We start from the raw sequence: 19,622 nt of genomic DNA, 5'->3' as shown, positions 1-19,622 counted from the left end.
CAGATCTCAGGTCAGTGCAAAGGCAGAAAGGAAGCCAGAATGTTTATGTGGTGTGCACTGACACACACCGTCACCTGCATTTCCAGTCTCTGAAGTCCCAACAGTGCAGCAGAGACTGGAGTTCTGAGCTCCCTTCATGTGCCCATTGTAACACATGTAAAATGAAACTACCCCAGCCAAAAGTTGGTTTTGATTCTCTTCACAACCTGAAGCACCACATGGGTCAGGAGACAAGCCAGGATACCCAACGAGGACTCGCATGCTCTGCACTTAAAGTTCAGGTGTTCATGGGAATCTCAGCTGGCAAGTTGTGCCAATTGCTGGGTGCAATGAGCTGGTCAAGAGCCTCGTCTCCATTTCTGTAACGATGGCTTTGCTGCCTGGCTGATGTGCAGACTTGTACACGGATGCTGACACCTGTTGAGCAACCTGCTCTGAAAGGATCAACAAGGTGGGCATGAGGACAGCAAAAAAGAAGAACTTGGGTGAGGGCAAAGGAAAAGGGATGCACAAGATGTGGTCAGGGCTGTTTGGGGGCACTTGTAAAGCAGCCCTGCACCTCATGTGAATTATTCCTGTGGCCAGGGAGAACTTGAAAGCTGTCCCTAAATTGAAAACGTGAAGGGAATGAAAGGACAGCATCATTCAGGCTGGATGGGACCTCGGAAGGTGTCTTGACCAACCTCCTGCTCAAATCAGGGTCAGACCAGATTACTCAGGGCTTTATCCAAACACATCTTGGACACTTTCTGGGGTAGAGTGGATGCGCACCCCTGGGAAACAGCTTCCAGGGCTTGACTGTCCTCAGGATTGGAAAGTTTCTCCCTTTCTATAGCACCTTTCCAGGCCCAACCATCCAGATTATTTTTTACCCGTCTACTTACACACTGACACAAACCATAATATCCTACCTTGGACACAAGAATATTGTGGGGGATGATGCTGAATGCCTTGCTGACTTCCAGGTAACAGATCACCACTGCTGTCCCCATATCCTGCAATCCTGTCCTTTCCTCACAGAAAGCAAAGAGGATGGACAGGCACAACCTGCCCTGGGTAAACCCCGTCACCTTCTCTTTCACACACCCAGAAATGGGGTCCCACTGGATATGTTCTGGGGCACAGCCCTTAGTTCCCCTGCTCACCCATTGGCCATTTTTGAAAAGTGCACACACTGTGTGAGAGCTGCCAGTGGTCAGGGAGTCCCCCCAGTCTCCATGAGCTTTCCAAGGTGCTGGAGAGTGGCCTCCCTGTGACATGGTCCTGCTGTCTCAGCTCCTGGGATGCTGCTCCTCCTGTCCCATAGACTGGAAAGGATTGTGTTAGTTCCAGGGACCCCTGACTTGATCCCCATCCACTGCTGGTTGTTCTGCCTCCAGTGACAGAGGCCTGGGAGAGCTTGCTGGTGAAGATGGAGGACCAGAGACACAGAGAATATCACTTCTTTCCCTTATTAAATTCATCAGTAACTACAAGTTGTTTGTTTCTCCTTTAACTGTTCCTGCTGTAGTAACAGCTCATTATAGGGCTCTTGAATTGACTTACAGATCTAGACTGAGTTTTGATCTGGACCATTGCTGTGCTTGGAGGCTGCTGTCCTTGCAGACCAGATGAACTAACTTCTGCCACCCTGCCTTGGCAGTTTATTCCATCCGTGTCACAGCTCTGTCTGCAACACTGACAGCTCCAGCTCAGCCAGTCAGGTCCCTGGCTGAGGACATTGCCTCACATCTGGGCTGAACCACCCCAGCTGTGGCACCAGGAAACCACTGACCTGCTCCATGGAAACCTGGTACCAAGTGTCCAAGATCCCATGTGTGCAAAGGCTTTGCTTCAGAGCACAGACATGACATGGCCAAAAGATGGCTGGATATCTCTCTAGACCTATGAGTATAAAACCAAAATATAATGCCTAAATTCATTCAGGTGAACATATTCCTCCTCCAGTTTTTAGAAATTAGATCCTTTCCTGTAACTTTCCTTTTGTCCTGCCTAATGATGGGACAAGAAAAGATGATTCTCATACCAATTTATTTTTTAGTACAAAGAACACAATGCTGGCAAGAAGTGTCTCTGCTGAAGAGAGAGAATCAACATCACTCATTACTTCAGTTTGCTTCGAGGGATGTGCCCCTGGAGCCCCAGGGACAGCTGGAGGGAGCCCAGAGGGGACAGAGGAAGGGACATCATGGGCTGCTCCTGTGCTGCTGAGCTGGGCTGGGCTCCTGGGACAGAGGGAGCTCATGGCAAGCGGCAGCGCTGCAGAGAGACAGCTCTGCCCAGGAGCAGCTCCTCTGCAAAGCGCAGCAGGGCTGAGGGCTCTGCCTGCAGCACCGAGGGGAGAGGAGCCAGGCAGAGAGTGGAAATGCAGTCTGGAGTGGGAGGATGCTGGGAGATCACTATGGGAGAAATCTTCGCAGATATGATGCCTGTTTCTGCAGGGCATTGCATCTGCAAATCATGGTAGGATCTCAGAAAGCTGTCACATTGCAGAGCCTGCAAGAGATGTAAGTAGAACTCTCAGAGATTCTCTGATAGAAAGGAAGAGGATGTGCTGCAGAGCAGGGATTGCCTTCTGCACCGTCAGAATGAAAAGACATGAATGCTGTGTTCTGCCAAGGATGGCTGTGGGGTGTAAATGTAAATGTGCAGGCAGGGGTGCCCAGGGCTGTCCTGCAGAGCAGGGTCCCTGCACCCCAGGGCTGTGCTGGGGCAGGGACTCTGCCGCCTGCCAGGGTCAGCGCTCAGCCTGCCCGGGGAGATCCCAACAACACTGAGGGGAGAAGCTGTGGGGGGAAGGAGCGACCCCCAGCAGGGCAGGGTCATTCTGCTGCTGGCTTCTCCGTGGGTCAGGGCTGCTCACAGCTCCAGATCACTCCAGACTGCTTCCAATTGGAGGTTTCAAGGAGAAGATCTATACAGGTATTACTATAAAGATAAGGAGCTTTCCCGAGTCTGTCCTTTCAGTCTCCTATTCCAAGACTTGGAGGGTGGGGGGATGGAGGAAGGGATAAGTGAAAAAGGAGCTCTCCAATTTTAACATGTCACTGAGACTCCTGAAGTGCAAGTCTGAGTGATCAGCCGATCTGCCAGAGGCCTTCTAACATCCCTTCAGCCACCCCTCTGCCCACGGACAGCAGCAGCATCACATCTGCTGAACCCATCAGCCTTAGGCTGACCTGTCCTTTTTTGCAGCCTGCAAACCTCTGCTCTCAGCAGTGCCTGGTGGCTTTTCAGGGTAACATGGCAGTGTGATCAGCCTCCATCTCAGAAAGGTGCCAGCCCAGGGCAGCTGGAGCAAGACAGAGGGACAGAGCAGCTGCCCTCACTCTGCACTGACCCACAGGCATCCTCTGGTCTCGCAGGGCTTGCTCTCTTCTCCCTGCAGCATAAATGATGAGACTTTCTGACACCCAACAACACTCTCCAGGGGAGTCGCAGGATTGGACTAGATGATCTTTCGAAGTCCCATCCAATCCCTAACATTCTATGGTTCTGTGAAGCTGTAAAAAAACCAAACATTTCAAATTTCATTTTACCATCCCGTTTCATTCTCTGTGATAGTGCAGATGCTGACAGGTCCTTCTTCACCAGCAGCAGTTTCAGATGACAACTTTGAACCCCAGGTCCGTCCCCTGCCCCCCGTTCCATGACCCCTGCTGCAGAGCAGGGCTGACTCCTGGGCAGCCAGCGGGCACAGGCCCTGCTCCTCACGGCACCTCCAGCCAGCACCACCCAGGGCTCAGCCACGGAGCTGAAGGAAGGTCTGGAAAAGGACAAGGGGTGTGGAGCAGGGGGAAGGCATATGTGAAATGGCTTTGGTTTTTCCCAGAGAAGTCTCATCTAAACTGTCACTGTCTTTTCCTCCTTGCACAGGTCCTCATGCCCACAGGCAGCGAATGTCCAACAGCAGCTCCATCACCCAGTTCCTCCTCCTGGCGTTCGCAGACACACGGGAGCTGCAGCTCTTGCACTTCTGGCTCTTCCTGGGCATCTACCTGGCTGCCCTCCTGGGCAACGGCCTCATCATCACCACCATAGCCTGTGACCAGCACCTCCACACCCACATGTACTTCTTCCTGCTCAACCTCGCCCTCCTCGACCTGGGCTCCATCTCCATCACTGTCCCCAAATCCATGGCAAATTCTTTATGGGACACCAGGGTCATCTCATACTCGGGATGTGCTGCACAGCTCTTTTCGTTTGCCTTCTTGTTAGGTGCAGAGTATTCTCTTCTCACCATCATGTCCTACGACCGCTACGTTGCCATCTGCAAACCCCTGCACTACGGGACCCTCCTGGGCAGCAGAGCTTGTGTCCACATGGCAGCAGCTGCCTGGGCCACTGGGTTTCTCCATGCTCTGCTGCACACGGCCAATACATTTTCACTGCCACTGTGCAAGGGCAATGCTGTGGACCAGTTCTTCTGTGAAATCCCCCAGATCCTCAAGCTCTCCTGCTCAGACAGCTCCCTCAGGGAACTTGGGCTTCTTGTGGTTAGTGCCTCTTTAGTTTTTATTTGTTTTGTGTTCATTGTGCTCTCCTACGTGCAGATCTTGAGGGCTGTGCTGAGGATCCCCTCTGAGCAGGGACGGCACAAAGCCTTTTCCACGTGCCTCCCTCACCTGGCCGTGGTCTCCCTCTACGTCACCACTGCCTTGTTTTCCTACCTGAAGCCCCCCTCCATCTCCTCTCCTTCCCTGGACCTAGTTGTGTCTGTTCTGTACTCAGTGGTGCCTCCAGCAGTGAACCCCCTCATCTACAGCATGAGGAACCAGGAGCTCAAGGATGCCCTGTGGAAACTCATATCTTACTGTTTTCTGAAGCAATAAACTGCCCATCTGCTTCTGCATAGGAGTTGTAATTAATTACAGGTCCAGCCTGTCATCTGTATTATATGTTGTTATTGGTTGGGTTTTTATTGTTTTATTGTTTTTATTCTCCCTCTACTCTGCCCTGGTGAGACCTCCTCTGGAATATTGTGTCCAGTTCTGGGCCCCTCAGTTCCAGAAGGACAGGGAACTGCTGGAGAGAGTCCAGCGCAGGGCCACAAAGATGATGAAGGGAGTGGAGCATCTCCCTTATGAGGAAAGGCTGAGGGAACTGGGGCTCTTGAGCTTGGAGAAGGGGAGACTGAGGGGTGACCTCATCAATGTTTATAAGGGTGAGTGTCATGAGGATGGAGCCAGGCTCTTCTCGGTGACAACCAACAGTAAGACAAGGGGTGATGGGTTCAAGCTGGAACACAGGAAGTTCCACTTAAATTTGAGAAGAAACTTCTCTCAGTGAGGGTGACGGAACACTGGAACAGGCTGCCCAGGGAGGTTGTGGAGTCTTCTTCTCTGGAGACATTCAAAACCCGCCTGGATGCCTTCCCGTGTAACCTCACCTAGGTGTTCCTGCTCTGGTGGGGGGATGAGATTTTGAGGTCCCTTCCAATCCCTAGAATTCTGTGATTCTGTGATTCTGTGATTCTTCAAAAGGTTTGCTCAAGAACATGCCCAAGAAACTGGCCCACAGATGAAACACCAGTGTACAGCTGCACAGTGTGTGTGTGCAGGGCTGGGCACACAGCAGTGTCCTTGCACAGCCAGGCCTCCTGCCAGAGACCTGCAGGACCAGCAGAGCAGGGGCTGGGCTGTGCCCCTGTGCACTGGACACCCCACGGAAGCTGCCCCGGGGCATCGTCATGGACTGGCCCCTCACAACCTCCCTTTCCAGCACTGGGCTGTCACACCAGATGGAGAATTTTTTCCTGAATGAGTAGGTCAGAAGTCCATGTTTGCATTGTTCAGATGAGATATGGGCATGCACATCATGTACATGAGGTGAGATGAACACGAGTGAGCAGAAATGCCATCAGCTATTCCTGGGAGTGCCAGGAAGGCCTGTGGGACAAACATCGAGGTCACTCACATTGGGAGTAACAGCCCATGGGAAACAACCCACTGGGATCTTCTTCCTTGAACTGAGGTCCCGTGTCCATTCCTCATGACGTGGGACATCTCAGATGAGTGCAGAGCAGGGTGACACACCACAGGGCTGAGGTGTCTCCTGTCCTTTGGGAGTGGCAACAGGAGCCCATAGAGACACTGTGACTCCTGCCTCTGTGAGTAAAAGGGACAGGCTCTGTCTCTGAACATCCCTGGGTGCAGAAGGAGTCCATGAGGCCGGCTCAGATGTGAACACCTCACAGAACCCTGACATTTCTGTGTGTGACTCCAGGAACAAACCCCAGTGGCCCAGTGAGATTCATCTCAGCTTCCCTGGATAGGATCATTACAAGTGCTCCAGTCTGCTATGTCACCCTTGCCCGTGATTCCATATTGTGCTCTCAAAAGTGCCGTAGAAACCAGAATGGTTCTGGGGTCCTTAGAAAATGCAGACCTCAAACCCATCTTCAAGAAGAGCACAAACAGGAACTGGGAGAATAACAGGCTGGCCACCCTACCTCCCTCCCTGGGAAGGGGATGGGACATGTCCTCCTGCAGCCATTTCCAGGAATGTGAAGGACAAGGAAGGGATTGCTGAACCCCAAAGGACAGGGGAAAGAAAGCCATGTTGTGTGCAGGGCGTTTGCAAGGCCTCAGACATGGTGTGCTTCTGGGCAGAGTGGTGCTGATGGGGCTCAAGAAGTGGATGCTGGGTGGGAAGTTGGCTGAACCATCAAGCCCAAATATCATCAGTGGTACAAAGTCCTCCGAGCAGACAGTTACCAGTGTCACCTCTCAGTGACCAGCACTTGGGCCAACACAGTTGAATGTCTTTATTCTCCCCTTCCATGATGTAACAGAGTGCACTTTCAGTGCCTTTGTGGATGGTGCAAACTTGGGAGGAGGCCTCGAGCAACCTCCCCTGGTTCACCCTGCCCTGAGCAGGAGAGTAAGATGAGTGAGACAAGGGCTCTCTTCAAACCTGAGGTATTCTGTGATTTGAAATACTTTTTGCCTTGGAGAGGATTCTGGAAGAAAATACGTAGAAGAATAGTAAAAACAAAAAGGCAGAAGTGGAGATATAGAAGTGTTAACATAAGTATAGCAGTTCCAGTGAGGAGTGCTTTTCACTCACATTGTTAGTAGGAAATATATTTGACAAATTTGAAAAAATGTGAGGAAGCGAGATGGATGTCTAGGGCCTGTGGGAAAGAGAGGCAGGTGTAGGACCATGTAGAACACACTTCAGTCTTGGTTGGGTCCTGCGTGCTACACAGGGGGATGGATGGGTGTGGTATTATGAGGTCAGTTGTGTCTCGGTAACTCCTAATCCAGTAAACAGCGTGTGGCTGTGAAGGGGACTGTGGGGTCAGTTCTGTCTCTGGAGGTGACAGCCCAGCAGCAGGAACGTGGCTGGGAAAGAACCCCTGCCAAAGTACCCACAGCCCCTACCCAGGAAGAGCAGGAACAGGGCTGGGAAAGGGACTGTGCGGTCACACATACGAGACGAGCAATCGGGCCCAATCAGCATGGCTTTATGAAAGGCAGGTCCTGCTTGACCAACCTGATCTCCTCCTGTGACAAGGTGACCGGCTTAGCAGATGAGGGAAAGTCTGTCGTGGGGGAGTGAATCTGCCACACAAGCTGTGCGTGTTGTGCACTTAGACTTCAGTAAAGCCTTTGACACCGTATCCCACAGCATCTCCTGGAGAAGCTGCAGCTCATGGCCTGGATGGTGTATCTGTGATGGATAAAGAACTGGCTGGAGGGCCCGGCCCAAAGAGTTGTGGTGAATGGAGACAAATCCAGTTGGTGGCCAGTCATGAGTCATGTTCCCCAGGTCTCAGTATAGGGCCAGATCTGTTTAATCTCTTTGTCAATGATCTGGACGAGGGGATCGAGTGCACCCTCAGTAAGCTTGCAGGTGACACCAAATTGGGTGGGAGTGTTGATCTGCTGGAGGGTGGGAAGGCCACACAGAGGGATCTGGACCGGATGAAATGATGGACTGAGAACAATTGTATGAGGTTGCTGACCATGCTGCCATATGGTGTGGAATATCTCTTTGGTCAGTTGGGGTCAGCTGTCCTGGCTTGGTCCCCTCCCAACCTTTAGCCACATCCAGCCCTCTTGTTTTTGGGGCAGACTGAGAAACACAGAAGGCCTTGAGGCTGTGCCAGCACTGCTCAGCAACAACAAAAATGTCAGCGTGTTCTCAAAGCTGTTTTGGCCACCAAGTAAAGCACAGCACAGCAGGGAAGGAGTGTTGATCTGCTGGAGGGTAGGAAGGCCATACAGAGGGATCTGGACGAGCTGGATTGATGGGCTGAGGCCAGTTGTCTGAGGCTCAACAAGGCCAAGTCCCGGGTCCTGCACTTGGGTCACAACAACCCCATGAAGGCTCCAGGCTCAGGGAAGAGTGGCTGGAAAGCTGACCGACAGAAAGGGATCTGAGGGTGTTGACTGACAGCAGCTGAACAGGAGCCAGCGTGTGCCCAAGTGGCCAAAAAGGCCACCAGCATCCTGACGTGCACCAAGAATAGCACAGCCAGCAGTACCAGGGCAGTGATCATCCCCTTGTCCTCAGTGCTGGTGAGGCCCCACCTGGAATCCTGTGTTCAGTTTTGGGCCCCTCACTATAGGAAAGACCTTTACGTTCTGGAGCGAGTTCAGAGAAGGGCAATAGAGCTGGTGAAGAAGCTGGAGAAGAAGTCTTAGGAGGAGCGGCTGAGAGAACTGGGGCTGTTTAGCCTGGAGAAAAGGAGGCTGAGGGGAGACCTTGTCACTGTCTATAACGGCCTGATAGGAGGTTGGAGCAGGGAGGGTGTTTGTGTCTTCTCCTGAGTAGCAAGTGATAGGACAAGAGGAAATGGCCTCAAGTTGTGCCAGGGGAGCTTTAGATTGGATATTAGGAAAAAATTCTTCTTGGAAACGGTTGTCGGGCATTGGAACAGGCTGCCCAGGGAAGTCACGGGGTCACCAGCCCTGTAGGTGTTTAAAAGGAGTTTAGATGAGGTTCTTAAGGGAGATGGTTTAGTGCTCGAGTCAGGTTATGGTTAGACTCGATGATCCTGAGGGTCTCTTTCCACTGAAATGATTCTATGATTCCGTGATATCAACTGGATAATTCTTCTATCACTTCTTCTCAGTGCTCTTCATGTACCTGCCTCTTTGCCTACAGTGCTGAAACTTTTCTAATTAAGCACAGAAGTCTTGAATACTAGATGTAAATGATGGAAGCGACATGTCTTTATCAGTCTTGTCTGACACCTGCCAGTCCAGGCAAACACCTCAGGTATACTGGGGCCTCTCAAGGTTTGCATTGGATGCTTATAGTGAGACCATGGAGCTCAGCCCAAAAACCTGAGAACTCCCCTCAAAACCAAATCAAACCAAAAACAACAACAAGAACATAAAACCCCACACTCTTTTTTTCTCAGATGAAATGATTCAATATTTCCAATAAAATGTCTGTGGAATTTCTATACTGCGAAAATATTAATTTTCAGAATGTGTATGTACTGTGGGAATTGAAACATTGACCTTTCCCTGTGCTTGCATTGCCACAATTCTGTCTATCATGCTGTGTATTTAATCCCCCTGAACATCCAGGAGTTTCTACCTGTCCTTATTCAGCTCACCATGTCTGAAGTCATCTCTTCAGAAGCCTGTCTGGACATTTGCACTTTCCATTGCTCCCCAGAGGTTCTTCCTCCTCTCACTCTTTGCTCATTCAGAGCTTCTCAGCTCTCTCCCTGCTTTGAGCTTCAGGCAGGTAAAGTCTTTCAGCAGTTGCTCCCGTACTCCCTATAGGCGACTCAATTATGGCAATGGACCTCACTGGAAACTACTTAATTTAACCATAGAACTGAGAAACATCATTAAGTTCTATTGTGTTTTCTTTTTTTTCTCCTTTCTTTGTTTCCTCTAATTAAAAATACCCCCGGTGCCTGTTTAATCCGGTTCTCTAAGGAAACATGAACTAATTCCTGCAAACAAGCTGTAACAATCAGGTGCAAACTTCCGTGCAGAATCTGATGTAAAGAAATGTGATGTAAATCCCAGGGGGCCAATGAGCAAAACAGGAAGTTTGGGGAGCTGATTAGAGATTTCCTGCTAACAATTTGAGTAGAGAAACAGTCTTCACAGGAACTGCTCTGTTTCTGTTGACACCTTTTAGGTCTCCTCCTCTGCGTCTTTTTTCCTTTTTTTTTGTCTTGTTCCTCCACCTATTCTGTCTTCCAAAACCTTTCCAAGGGGAAGATTCCCTGAATCACAGAGTAACTCAGGTTTGAACATCCTCTTGTCTCACTGTCCTGCTCAGGGCAGGGTGAACCAGGTGAGGTTGTCCAAGGCCTCTGCCCAGCTTTGCACCATCCACAAAGGAGCTGAAGGTTCACTCCGTCACCTCATTCAGGGGGAGAATAAAGACATTCACCAGTGCTGGCCCAAGTGCTGGTCCCTGAGGGATTCCACTGGTAACTGACTGCAGGGGGGGCTTTGTACCACTGGTGACATTTGGGCTTCATCATCCAGCCAGCTTCCCACCCAGCATTCACTTCTTGAGCCCAGAGAGCACCAATCCCACTTTAAGGACACCATGGGAAACCATGTCTGACACCCTGTGAAATTCCATGTATAGAACATGCCTTTCTTTCCCTGCCCATTTGGGTTCAGCAATCCCTTTCTTGTTTTCCAAGTGCCTGGACATGGCTGCAGGAGGACTTGTCCCATTCCCTTCCCATGGAAGGACACAGGCTGACCAGCCGGTAATTCTCACAGTTCTCATTCCTGCCCTTCTTGAAGACAGGTTTGACAACTGCCTTTTCCAAGGACCTCAGAACCCCTCTGATTGCTCTGGCAGGTTTCAGACCACAATTCAGACTCACAGGTAAGGATGACATAGCAGACAGGAGCACGTGAGATTGATCTGCCTGGGCCAGTGGGGTTTGTTCCTGGAGTCACACACAGAAATGTCAGGTTCTGTCAGGTGTCCACATCTGAGGCGGCCTCGTGGGCTCCTTATGCACCCAGGGATGTTCAGAGACAGAGTCTGTCCCTTTTACACACAGAGGCAGGAGTCACAGTGTCCCTCTGGCCTCCTGTTGCCACTCCCGAGGGACGGGAGACACCTCAGCCCTGTGGTGTGTCACCCTGCTCTGCACTCATCTGAGATGTCCCACGTCATGAGGAATGGACACAGGGACCTCAGTCCAAGGAAGGAGATCCCAGTGGGTGGTTTCCCATGGGGTGTTCCTCCCAACATGAAGTGACCTTGAGACCTTGTCTGTGCCACAGGCCTTCATGGAACCCCCAGGAATAGCTGATGGTTTTTGTGCTCACTCGGGTTCCTCTCAACTCATGTATGATGATGTGCGTGCTCACATCTCATCTGTACAATACAAACTCGGACTGCTGACCTACTCATTCAGTGTCCATCCATGGAGGGAAGAACAACCTCTGTGAGCTGGGGAGGGAGGCCTGGGCTGGAAATGGTGCTTTTAAGGGGCCAGTCCATGACGATGCCCTGGGGCAGCTTCCATGGGGTGTCCAGTGCACAGGGGCACAGCCCAGCCCCTGCTCTGCTGGTCCTGCAGGTCTCTGGCAGGAGGCCTGGCTGTGAGAGGACACTGCTGTGTGCCCAGCCCTGCACACACACACTGTGCAGCTGTACAGTGGTGCTTGCATCTGTGGCCATTTTCTTGGGCATGTTCTTGAGAGAAGGTTTGTAAAAAGACCTTAACCTTCAGGCCCTGCCCATAGGAGATGACCTTTCTTTCTGGAAAGGCTGTTGTGAGGCCAGCTCTGTCACAGCAGTGCCCATGGCCTGTCCCTGCCTGCGCTCACAGGACTGACACACAGCAGGACAGTGACCAAGCTGCCAGAGCACACAGATCATGGCTCCTCATTTACACAGACACTGGTTATAAAAGAAAAGCAGACAGTGATTTAGAAAGGGAATTAAAACATTATCACAATTAAAAAAAAGCCAGCAACCACAGAAAGTACAGATGAGAGACTGGACCTGCAACTAGTTACATTAAAATGGCTATGTAGAAGCAGATGGGCAGTTTATTGCTTCAGAAAACAGTAAGATATGAGTTTCCACAGGGCATCCTTGAGCTCCTGGTTCCTCATGCTGTAGATGAGGGGGTTCACTGCTGGAGGCACCACTGAGTACAGAACAGACACCACCAGGTCCAGGGATGGGGAGGAGATGGAGGGGGGCTTCAGGTAGGCAAACATGCCAGTGCTGACAAACAGGGAGACCACGGCCAGGTGAGGGAGGCACGTGGAAAAGGCTTTGTGCCGTCCCTGCTCAGAGGGGATCCTCAGCACGGCCCTCAAGATCTGCACATAGGACACCACAATGAACACAAAACACCCAAATCCTAAACAGACACTAACCACAAGGAGCCCAGCTTCCCTGAAGTAGGTGCCTGAGCAGGAGAGCTTGAGGATCTGGGGGATTTCACAGAAGAACTGGTCCAGGGCATTGCCCTTGCACAGTGGCAGTGAAAATGTATTGGCCGTGTGCAGCAGAGCATTGAGAAACCCAGTGGCCCAGGCAGCTGCTGCCATGTGGACACAAGCTCTGCTGCCCAGGAGGGTCCCGTAGTGCAGGGGTTTGCAGATGGCAACGTAGCGGTCGTAGGACATGACGGTGAGAAGAGAATGCTCTGCACCTAAGAAGAAATCTAAAAAGAAGACCTGGGCAGCACAACCTGCAAAGGAAATGACCCTGGTATCCCACAGAGAGTTGGCCATGGATTTGGGGACAGTGATAGAGATGGAGCCCAGGTCAAGGAGGGCGAGGTTGAGCAGGAAGAAGTACATGGGGGTGTGGAGGTGCTGGTCATAGGCTATGGTGGTGATGATGAGGCCGTTGCCCAGGAGGGCAGCCAGGTAGATGCCCAGGAAGAGCCAGAAGTGCAAGAGCTGCAGCTCCCGTGTGTCTGTGAATGCCAGGAGGAGGAACTGGGTGATGGAGCTGCTGTTGGACATTTGCTCTGCCTGTGGGCATGAGGACCTGTGCAAGGAGGAAAAGACAGTGACGGTTTAGATGAGACTTCTCTGAGCAAAACCAAAGTCATTTCCCACAGCCCCTCCCACAAAGAGACCCTTTTCTTTTTCCAGGAGAACGTTCTGGCTGGAGCCCTCGTCGGTGCTTGATGAGTGTGCAATGAAGAGCAGGGTCTCTGCCCAGGGGCTCTTGAGGAGTCAGCCTGAGCCTGTGTGATGGGGTGGGGCAGGGGCCAGTCCTGGGGTTCAGCTTTGTCAGATGGAACCGCTCCTGCTGCAGAAGGGACTCTCAGCATCTGTACCCGTAGGGCTGAGAAACTGTGTTTGAGAGGTTTGGCGTTTCTACAGCTCCTTCTCCCCTCACAGCCTGGGGAGTGTTCTTGGGTGTCAGAAACCCTCAGCATTTCTGCTGCATTCAGGGAGAACAGAGCAGGTCCTGCGAGACCAGAGGATGCCTGTGGGTCAGTGCAGAGTGAGGGTAGCTGGTCTGTCCCTCCGTCTTCCTCCATCTGCCCTGGGCTGGCACCTTTCTGAAATGGTGATCACACTGCCGTGTTACCCTGAAAAGCCACTGGGCACTGCTGAGAGCAGAGGGATCCACCTCAGACCATGACATGTTTAGCCCAGGACACACACGGATCATTTCACAAGCCCAACAGCATTTTCTTGGTCACAGCATCTCTATGCTTCTCCATGGAGCTTTCAGCTAACACACATATGCTGGGGGTCATAGGGAGTTTTCTCTGTTCTCCCTCCCGCAGCATTTCTGGTTTTGATTTCCTCTCTTTCCCAGATCACATCCCTGCTACCTGAAGATTTTCCTCCTGGGAGGTGTTTCCCTGTTCATGTCTTTTCTCTGTCATTGCTCACAGACCCCATCCCACCCTCTGTGCCCTCACCCTGGCCCTGCAGATCCTGCCTGTTTGCCTGGGATCATCTCTCTGTTTGCAGGCTGGAAAACAGGACAGGTCAGGTTAAGGCTGACGGGTTCAGCAAAGGTGATGCAGGTGCTGTCCACAGGAAGAGAGGTGGTGAAGGGATGTTATGAGGCTTCTGGCAGATGTACTGATCATTCAAACTTGCAGCTCAGGAGTCTCAGTGACTTGCTTAAGCATGAGAGCTCATTTTCCTTGTATCCTTTCCTGCACTCTCCAACCGTTGGGATAGGAAACAAAAAAGGCAGGCTCAGGAAAGCTCCTTATCTGTCTAGACAATCCTTGCATTAATCTTCTGGTTGAGGCATCCCCTTGGAAAAATCCTGGGGGTGATCTGGAGGTGTGAGCAGCCCTGACCCACACAGCATCCTCTCCACAGCAGAAGCACCTTTCCTGCCCTGATAGGGGTCCCTCCTTCCCCCCACAGCTTCCTCTCTCAATGTTGTTGGGATCTCCCCGGGCAGGCTGAGCGCTGACCCTGGCAGGCGGCAGAGTCCCTGGCCCGGCACAGCCCTGGGGTGCAGGGACCCTGCTCTGCAGGACAGCCCTGGGCACCCCTGGCTGCTCACCCAGCTTCACAGCTGTTCAAAATTGCCTGACAAGAGCCCCCTCCTTACAAATCCCACAAGCTGTGCCTGTGCTAACTTGAGGAGATGCCTCCAGGAACTGCAGCTGCATTGCCCTGCACCCAGAGACTTACCATGGCAAGGGCTGCAAAGATTTCTCCTCCAGTGAGCTCTCAGTCATCCTCCCCATCCTGACCACCTTTAATCTCTCTCTGCCTTGCTTGTCTCCCTGAGATCCCCAGGCAGAGCCCTCAGCCCTGCTGCGCTTTGCAGAGGAGCTGCTCCTGGGCAGAGCTGTCTCTCTGCAGCGCTGCCGCTTGCCATGAGCTCCCTCTGTCCCAGGAGCCCAGCCCAGCTCAGCAGCACAGGAGCAGCCCAAGGCGCTTTAATGACCCCTCTGGTGGGTTTGGTGCTGAGGCTATGAACTTCAGAGCCTGGAGGAAGCTGAAGAAACCTCTCAAGAAGTCCAAGTCAGATTCAAACTCCAAAGTTTCTTGGAATGTTAATGGGTCCCACTGACGAACACTACTGAGGAACTGACCCCAGAGTCTGGTTAGAGAAGAAAACTGGAGGCAGAGATGGCAGGTCAGGACAAGCAATGTGAAGGTCTCTCTGATGATCAGTACACCTGGATGTGTTTCATTAACCAAAGGGCCAAGCCCTGACCCCCAGCCCTGGGACGGCAGATCCTGTCCCTCCCACGTTGCCCAGGGCCCTTCCTGGGACAGTGTGATGTGGGGCTGTGCAAGGCCAAGGGCAGGACTATGGTCCCACACCTCCCAGGTTCCTGGCTGGGGACAAGGAGGCCATGAGGCCCCTGTGCTGTAAGGACAAGGTGTCTCCTCACAGGCATCAGAGCTGGAGACAACAGCCACAGCTAAGGGGAGAAGGAGCTCATATCTGTTGGGGGCTTTAAACCTCTTTACATCCCTTGATCCTCTCCACGACAGCCTGTCCTATGCATCCCCTGCACCTCTTGCCCTGCAGGCTGGACACATCCCCCCTGCTGCCCACCTTGCTCTTGTCTGAGCATCTTCCTTCCTTTGCTGATCTCTCTCCATCCTCCCCAGCTCTTCCTTGAAGCACAAAGCCTTGGGCTGATGCAGACTCCCTCTGGGTGACCTGCTCCACCACAGCACTGCCCTTCCACTCACATTCCTTCCTGCTCATGTCCAGCCTGGACCTCCCCACCTGCACCGTGTGCCATTATTTCTTTCTCATGCTCTTTCCCACTATGAAGAAAACCTCCACCATCTCTGAAACCACCCTTCAAGCACTCTCAGGCTCCTCCTACACTGCTGCAGCCTCCCCAGCGCTGCTGGGCCAAAGCAGCCCAGGTCCCTCAGCATCCCACACCATGTGCACAAGGTCCTGAACCCTGCCTTGGCAGAGCCCTGCACTCTCCAGTTCCTCCCTGCTTCTCTAAACTGGGAGCCGCACACTGGCACACACCCGTGTGTGTGGGGTCACACCAGTGCTGAACCGAATGGGATGAGAACTCCAGGTGTCTGGGTCCCCACGCTCCTCCTCATGCAGCCCCGTGTGCAGCTGCCTTGTTCATGGTGAGCGTGCAGCACGGGCTTGTGTGGCGGCCCTTGTAGTGCCCAGGCCCTTCCCCTCAGGGTCACTGCTCAGCGTGTCATGTCCTTTTCTCTCCTGATGGATCCGGTTATTCTCCTGCCCCGGTACAGGACTGGCCGCTTCTCCTTTTGAAATTTAGGAGATTCCTGGTGGTGGAACCCCAAAGTTTCTCAAGTTCTGGACTCTCCCTGGACTGCTCCAGCCACGGTCCCTTCAATTCCAGCCAGGGCAGGGACCACTCGCCCGGGGAGCCCCCGGTGCCCCCTAAAGAAAAGGGGCCCTGCCCTCCAGGACTCTCCTGAGCCCAGGAAGAGGCCACTAAAATGGCAGCAGTAGCAGGGTTCCATCAAGAGTTTATTCAAGAAAAAGGAAATAATTTCCAATTTCCCTTGCACAGTCTTTTAGTGCTGCTCTTCTCCTCCTTATCCTGGTGCCTCTCCCTGACTGCTGTGCCCCATTTTCGGTGGCACCAGATTGTTGAAGGGCATGGCCATGTGCCCCCACAGCCCCAGGGCTTTGTCATTGGTGCCCTCACTCACAAGGGAAAACCCATCTTGTCACTCCCCACATAAAGGAGCTCCATACATCCCAGCAACTTCTTCACTCTGAGGGAATCCCACTGCTGACCCTTCCAGCCCGTCTCTCCTGAAAAGCCTGTACCCAGCCAGTGCAGCACCCCAAGCTGTGTGACTTGTCCCACCACGCCTGGCGGTGACTCCATGGGTGTCAAACAGCACAGGCTGCAGCTTGTCCTGGCTGTGCCCTTGGCTGAGGGCATCAGTGCACAGTTGGGCTGTGGCACCTCAGCTGTAGCACCCCGCCAAGCTCTGATAGTTCTCAGGAAATCTGGTTGGTCTCAAGAATCCAGGTCCCCATGTGTGCAAAGGTTTGACTTCAGAGCAGAGCAATGTCACAGGGAATGGCAGATGGAAAGTTAGGGCTGAAATTGGGCAACAGGAGAGTGAGCAAGCCCTGCTGTCCCCAAGGCCAGAGAGAAACAGGGCTGGCAATGACAGACCTGGAAGGAAACGTGTGTTTTGTCAGTGGCGTCTCTGCTGCCCCTGAGGTACTTGGGCAGACGTGTCACTGATCTCTAGGAATGACAAGGTGCTGCTGACAGGCCCAATGTGACAATGGTTTGTCTGTTCCTCGTTTATGTTATCAAGGAGTTGAGAACAGGCTTGGTGAAAAGAAAAAAAGGAGATTTGGAAGTGTTGCTATACGCATGGACACCGCGGTGTGAAGCGCTTCCTATTCATGGGCTGCCCTACATCTCCTGGATAGAGAAGGGACAGATCTTGCGATGCTTCAGAGGTGGGAATGAGTTTCTTGCACAAAGGCACCGAATCTGTCTGCAGTGCTGTCTGGGGTGTCTGTCCCACACTCACTGTGGATGGGGATGGCTGCCCTGGACAGGACCATCGCTGTCCCTGCCCAGTGCATGTAGGGGTGTGCGAGAGCCTTGGCACCTCACGTAACACTGCAGGCCTGTAACTGGCATTAAAGGGAATAACTGCCGTGAATTTGATTTGTCAATAGAATTATAGAATAATTTCAGCTGGAAGAGACCCTCAGGATCATCAAGTCCAACCATAACCTAACCTAACTCTGGCACTAAACCATGTCCCTAAGAAACCCAATTAAATGTCTTCTAAACACCTCCAGGAATGGTGACTCCACCACTTCCTGGGCAGCCTGTTCCACTGCTTCACAACTTTTTCCATGAAGAAATGCCTCCTAATATCCAATCTGAACTTTCCCTGGCACAACGTGAGAACCTTTCCTCTCCTCCTATCAGTTGCTTCTTGGGAGAAGAGACCAACACCCACCATGCTAAAACCTCCTGTCAGGTAGTTGTAGAGACCGATAAGGTCTCCCCTCAGTCTCTTTTTTTCCAGGCTAAATGGCCTCATGTCCCTCAGCTGCTCCTCATAAGACTTGTGATCCAGGCCTGTCACCATCCATTCGGTGATGGACTCGTGATGCTTCATTTACCTTGATCTTGAAGTGAAAAATTAAGGCAATCAAAAAGCCAAGAGGTTGTAATTCAATCATCAATATTTCTTTATTTATTTTGCCCGTAAAGCGGCACGTGATAGAGAGACTGGAGAAAAAGGAAAGAAAAGAAAGGGGGAAAAAAAGGGTTGGCTACCACTACGAGATCCAAAGGCATCCCTATGGCCTCGGGTGTCGTGAGAAGAGTCCTGCCGGTTCTCCGTTGTGATCCGTGACCCTTTGGTGGGGAGAGCTCAAAGATGTCCCGTCGGGAATCGTCTTTCATGCTTCTTCACCCCGCTTCGCTCCCATGGATTGAGGCCAATCTCTGCCTTTGTTTCGCAATTCAGGCTGAACTGCGCAGGCCCGAAGAGTCCCCGCTTCGCTTGCCAGAACCCGTCTGTGCCTGCATCACCTCGGTTCAGGGGTCTCTTACTGGTCCATTGGGTGACCTCAAGACCTTTGGAGAGCCTCTGCGCATGCTCTTCTTCATTGGCCTTAGTAGCAGGGAGGAGGTGGGGGCAAGTTTGGCTGAGGCAGCAGGTGAAAATCCATCTTCTGGACAGCAGCTATAGTCCCCAGGTGGGAGAGACCTGTAGAACACAATTCCTTTTAGGAGGTGGGGGCAAGTCTGGCTGCGGCAGCAGGTGGAATCCGTACAGCAGCTATAGTTACCTGTAGCCCCTGGGTCAGAGAGACCTGTATAACACAACTTTTTTCGTCAGGCCTCTCTCCAAGTCATTTTCCAATTCTTTCTATCAGGACTTCTGTTCTCCAAGTCCCTGATGGTGATGTTCAGGCAAATACTGTTCTTCGGACCGACTCCTACACCTTCCAATCCCTGATTTCTGTGATTCTGTGAGATGGAGGGGCCAGGAGAGGGAGATGTGAGGAGATGGATGGGTGAGGAGATAGAGACACCAAGAGAGGGAGAGTCGCGTGGGTAGTGGGTGAGGAGCTCGGGATGGACAGATGGACAGAGACACGAGGAGATGGAGACACCAGGAGATGGAGATGGAGGGACCAGGAGGTGGGTGAGAAGATGAGGATGGACAGATGGACAGATGAGGGTGGAGACACCCGGAGATGGAGAATGAGGGTCAGGTGGGTGGTGGGATGAGGAGATGGAGGGATGGCCATGTGGAGGGACAGATGGATGGACAGATGGATGATGGACAAGTAGACACCGTCCAACTAGATGCCCCCTGCTGGGCCCTCCGCTCACTCACACGTCTTGTTGGGTGACACCAATTCCTGGTGGCCCCAAAATGGATCCAGATGAACTTCCCTGGGAGAGCAGCAGTGGCCACTGCCCCTGGCAGGCCCCGCCCACAGACCCCACCCCACCCCACCCCCTCCACTCACCAATCAGGAGGAGTTGACGGGAGATGTTAGGGTCTTGTGTTTTCCATCCTCCAGATGAGGTTGGATGAAGTTGCGAAGATGTTTGGGGGTCTCAGTTGAGGTTCAACATCTTCCAGGTGGGTCAAAGTTGGGGAGATCTTGGAGTCTTGGAGTTCAATGTTGTCAGCGTGAGGTGGGACAACATTGGGGGAGATGGTTCATGTCTTGGGTTCTCCATCCTCCCG

The 19,622-nt window shown here is 52.4% G+C and overlaps 1 protein-coding gene across 1 annotated transcript; it reads right to left on the bottom strand.

The window, feature by feature from the left end:
• Positions 1 to 12,074: 12,074 nt before the first annotated feature.
• Positions 12,075 to 12,593, bottom strand: LOC136000718 (olfactory receptor 14J1-like; the record flags this gene model as incomplete). The annotated part of the gene is made up of 1 exon (XM_065654666.1): positions 12,075 to 12,593. A coding segment is annotated over exon 1 (519 nt), but the record flags the coding sequence as incomplete, so codon positions are not given.
• Between the last annotated feature and the right edge of the window lie 7,029 nt (positions 12,594 to 19,622).

The sequence above is a fragment of the Caloenas nicobarica genome, chromosome 34, assembly GCF_036013445.1.
Source record: "Caloenas nicobarica isolate bCalNic1 chromosome 34, bCalNic1.hap1, whole genome shotgun sequence".
In the NCBI taxonomy this organism is placed as follows: Eukaryota; Metazoa; Chordata; class Aves; order Columbiformes; family Columbidae; genus Caloenas; species Caloenas nicobarica.
This window is presented reverse-complemented; position numbering and strand designations above follow the sequence as displayed.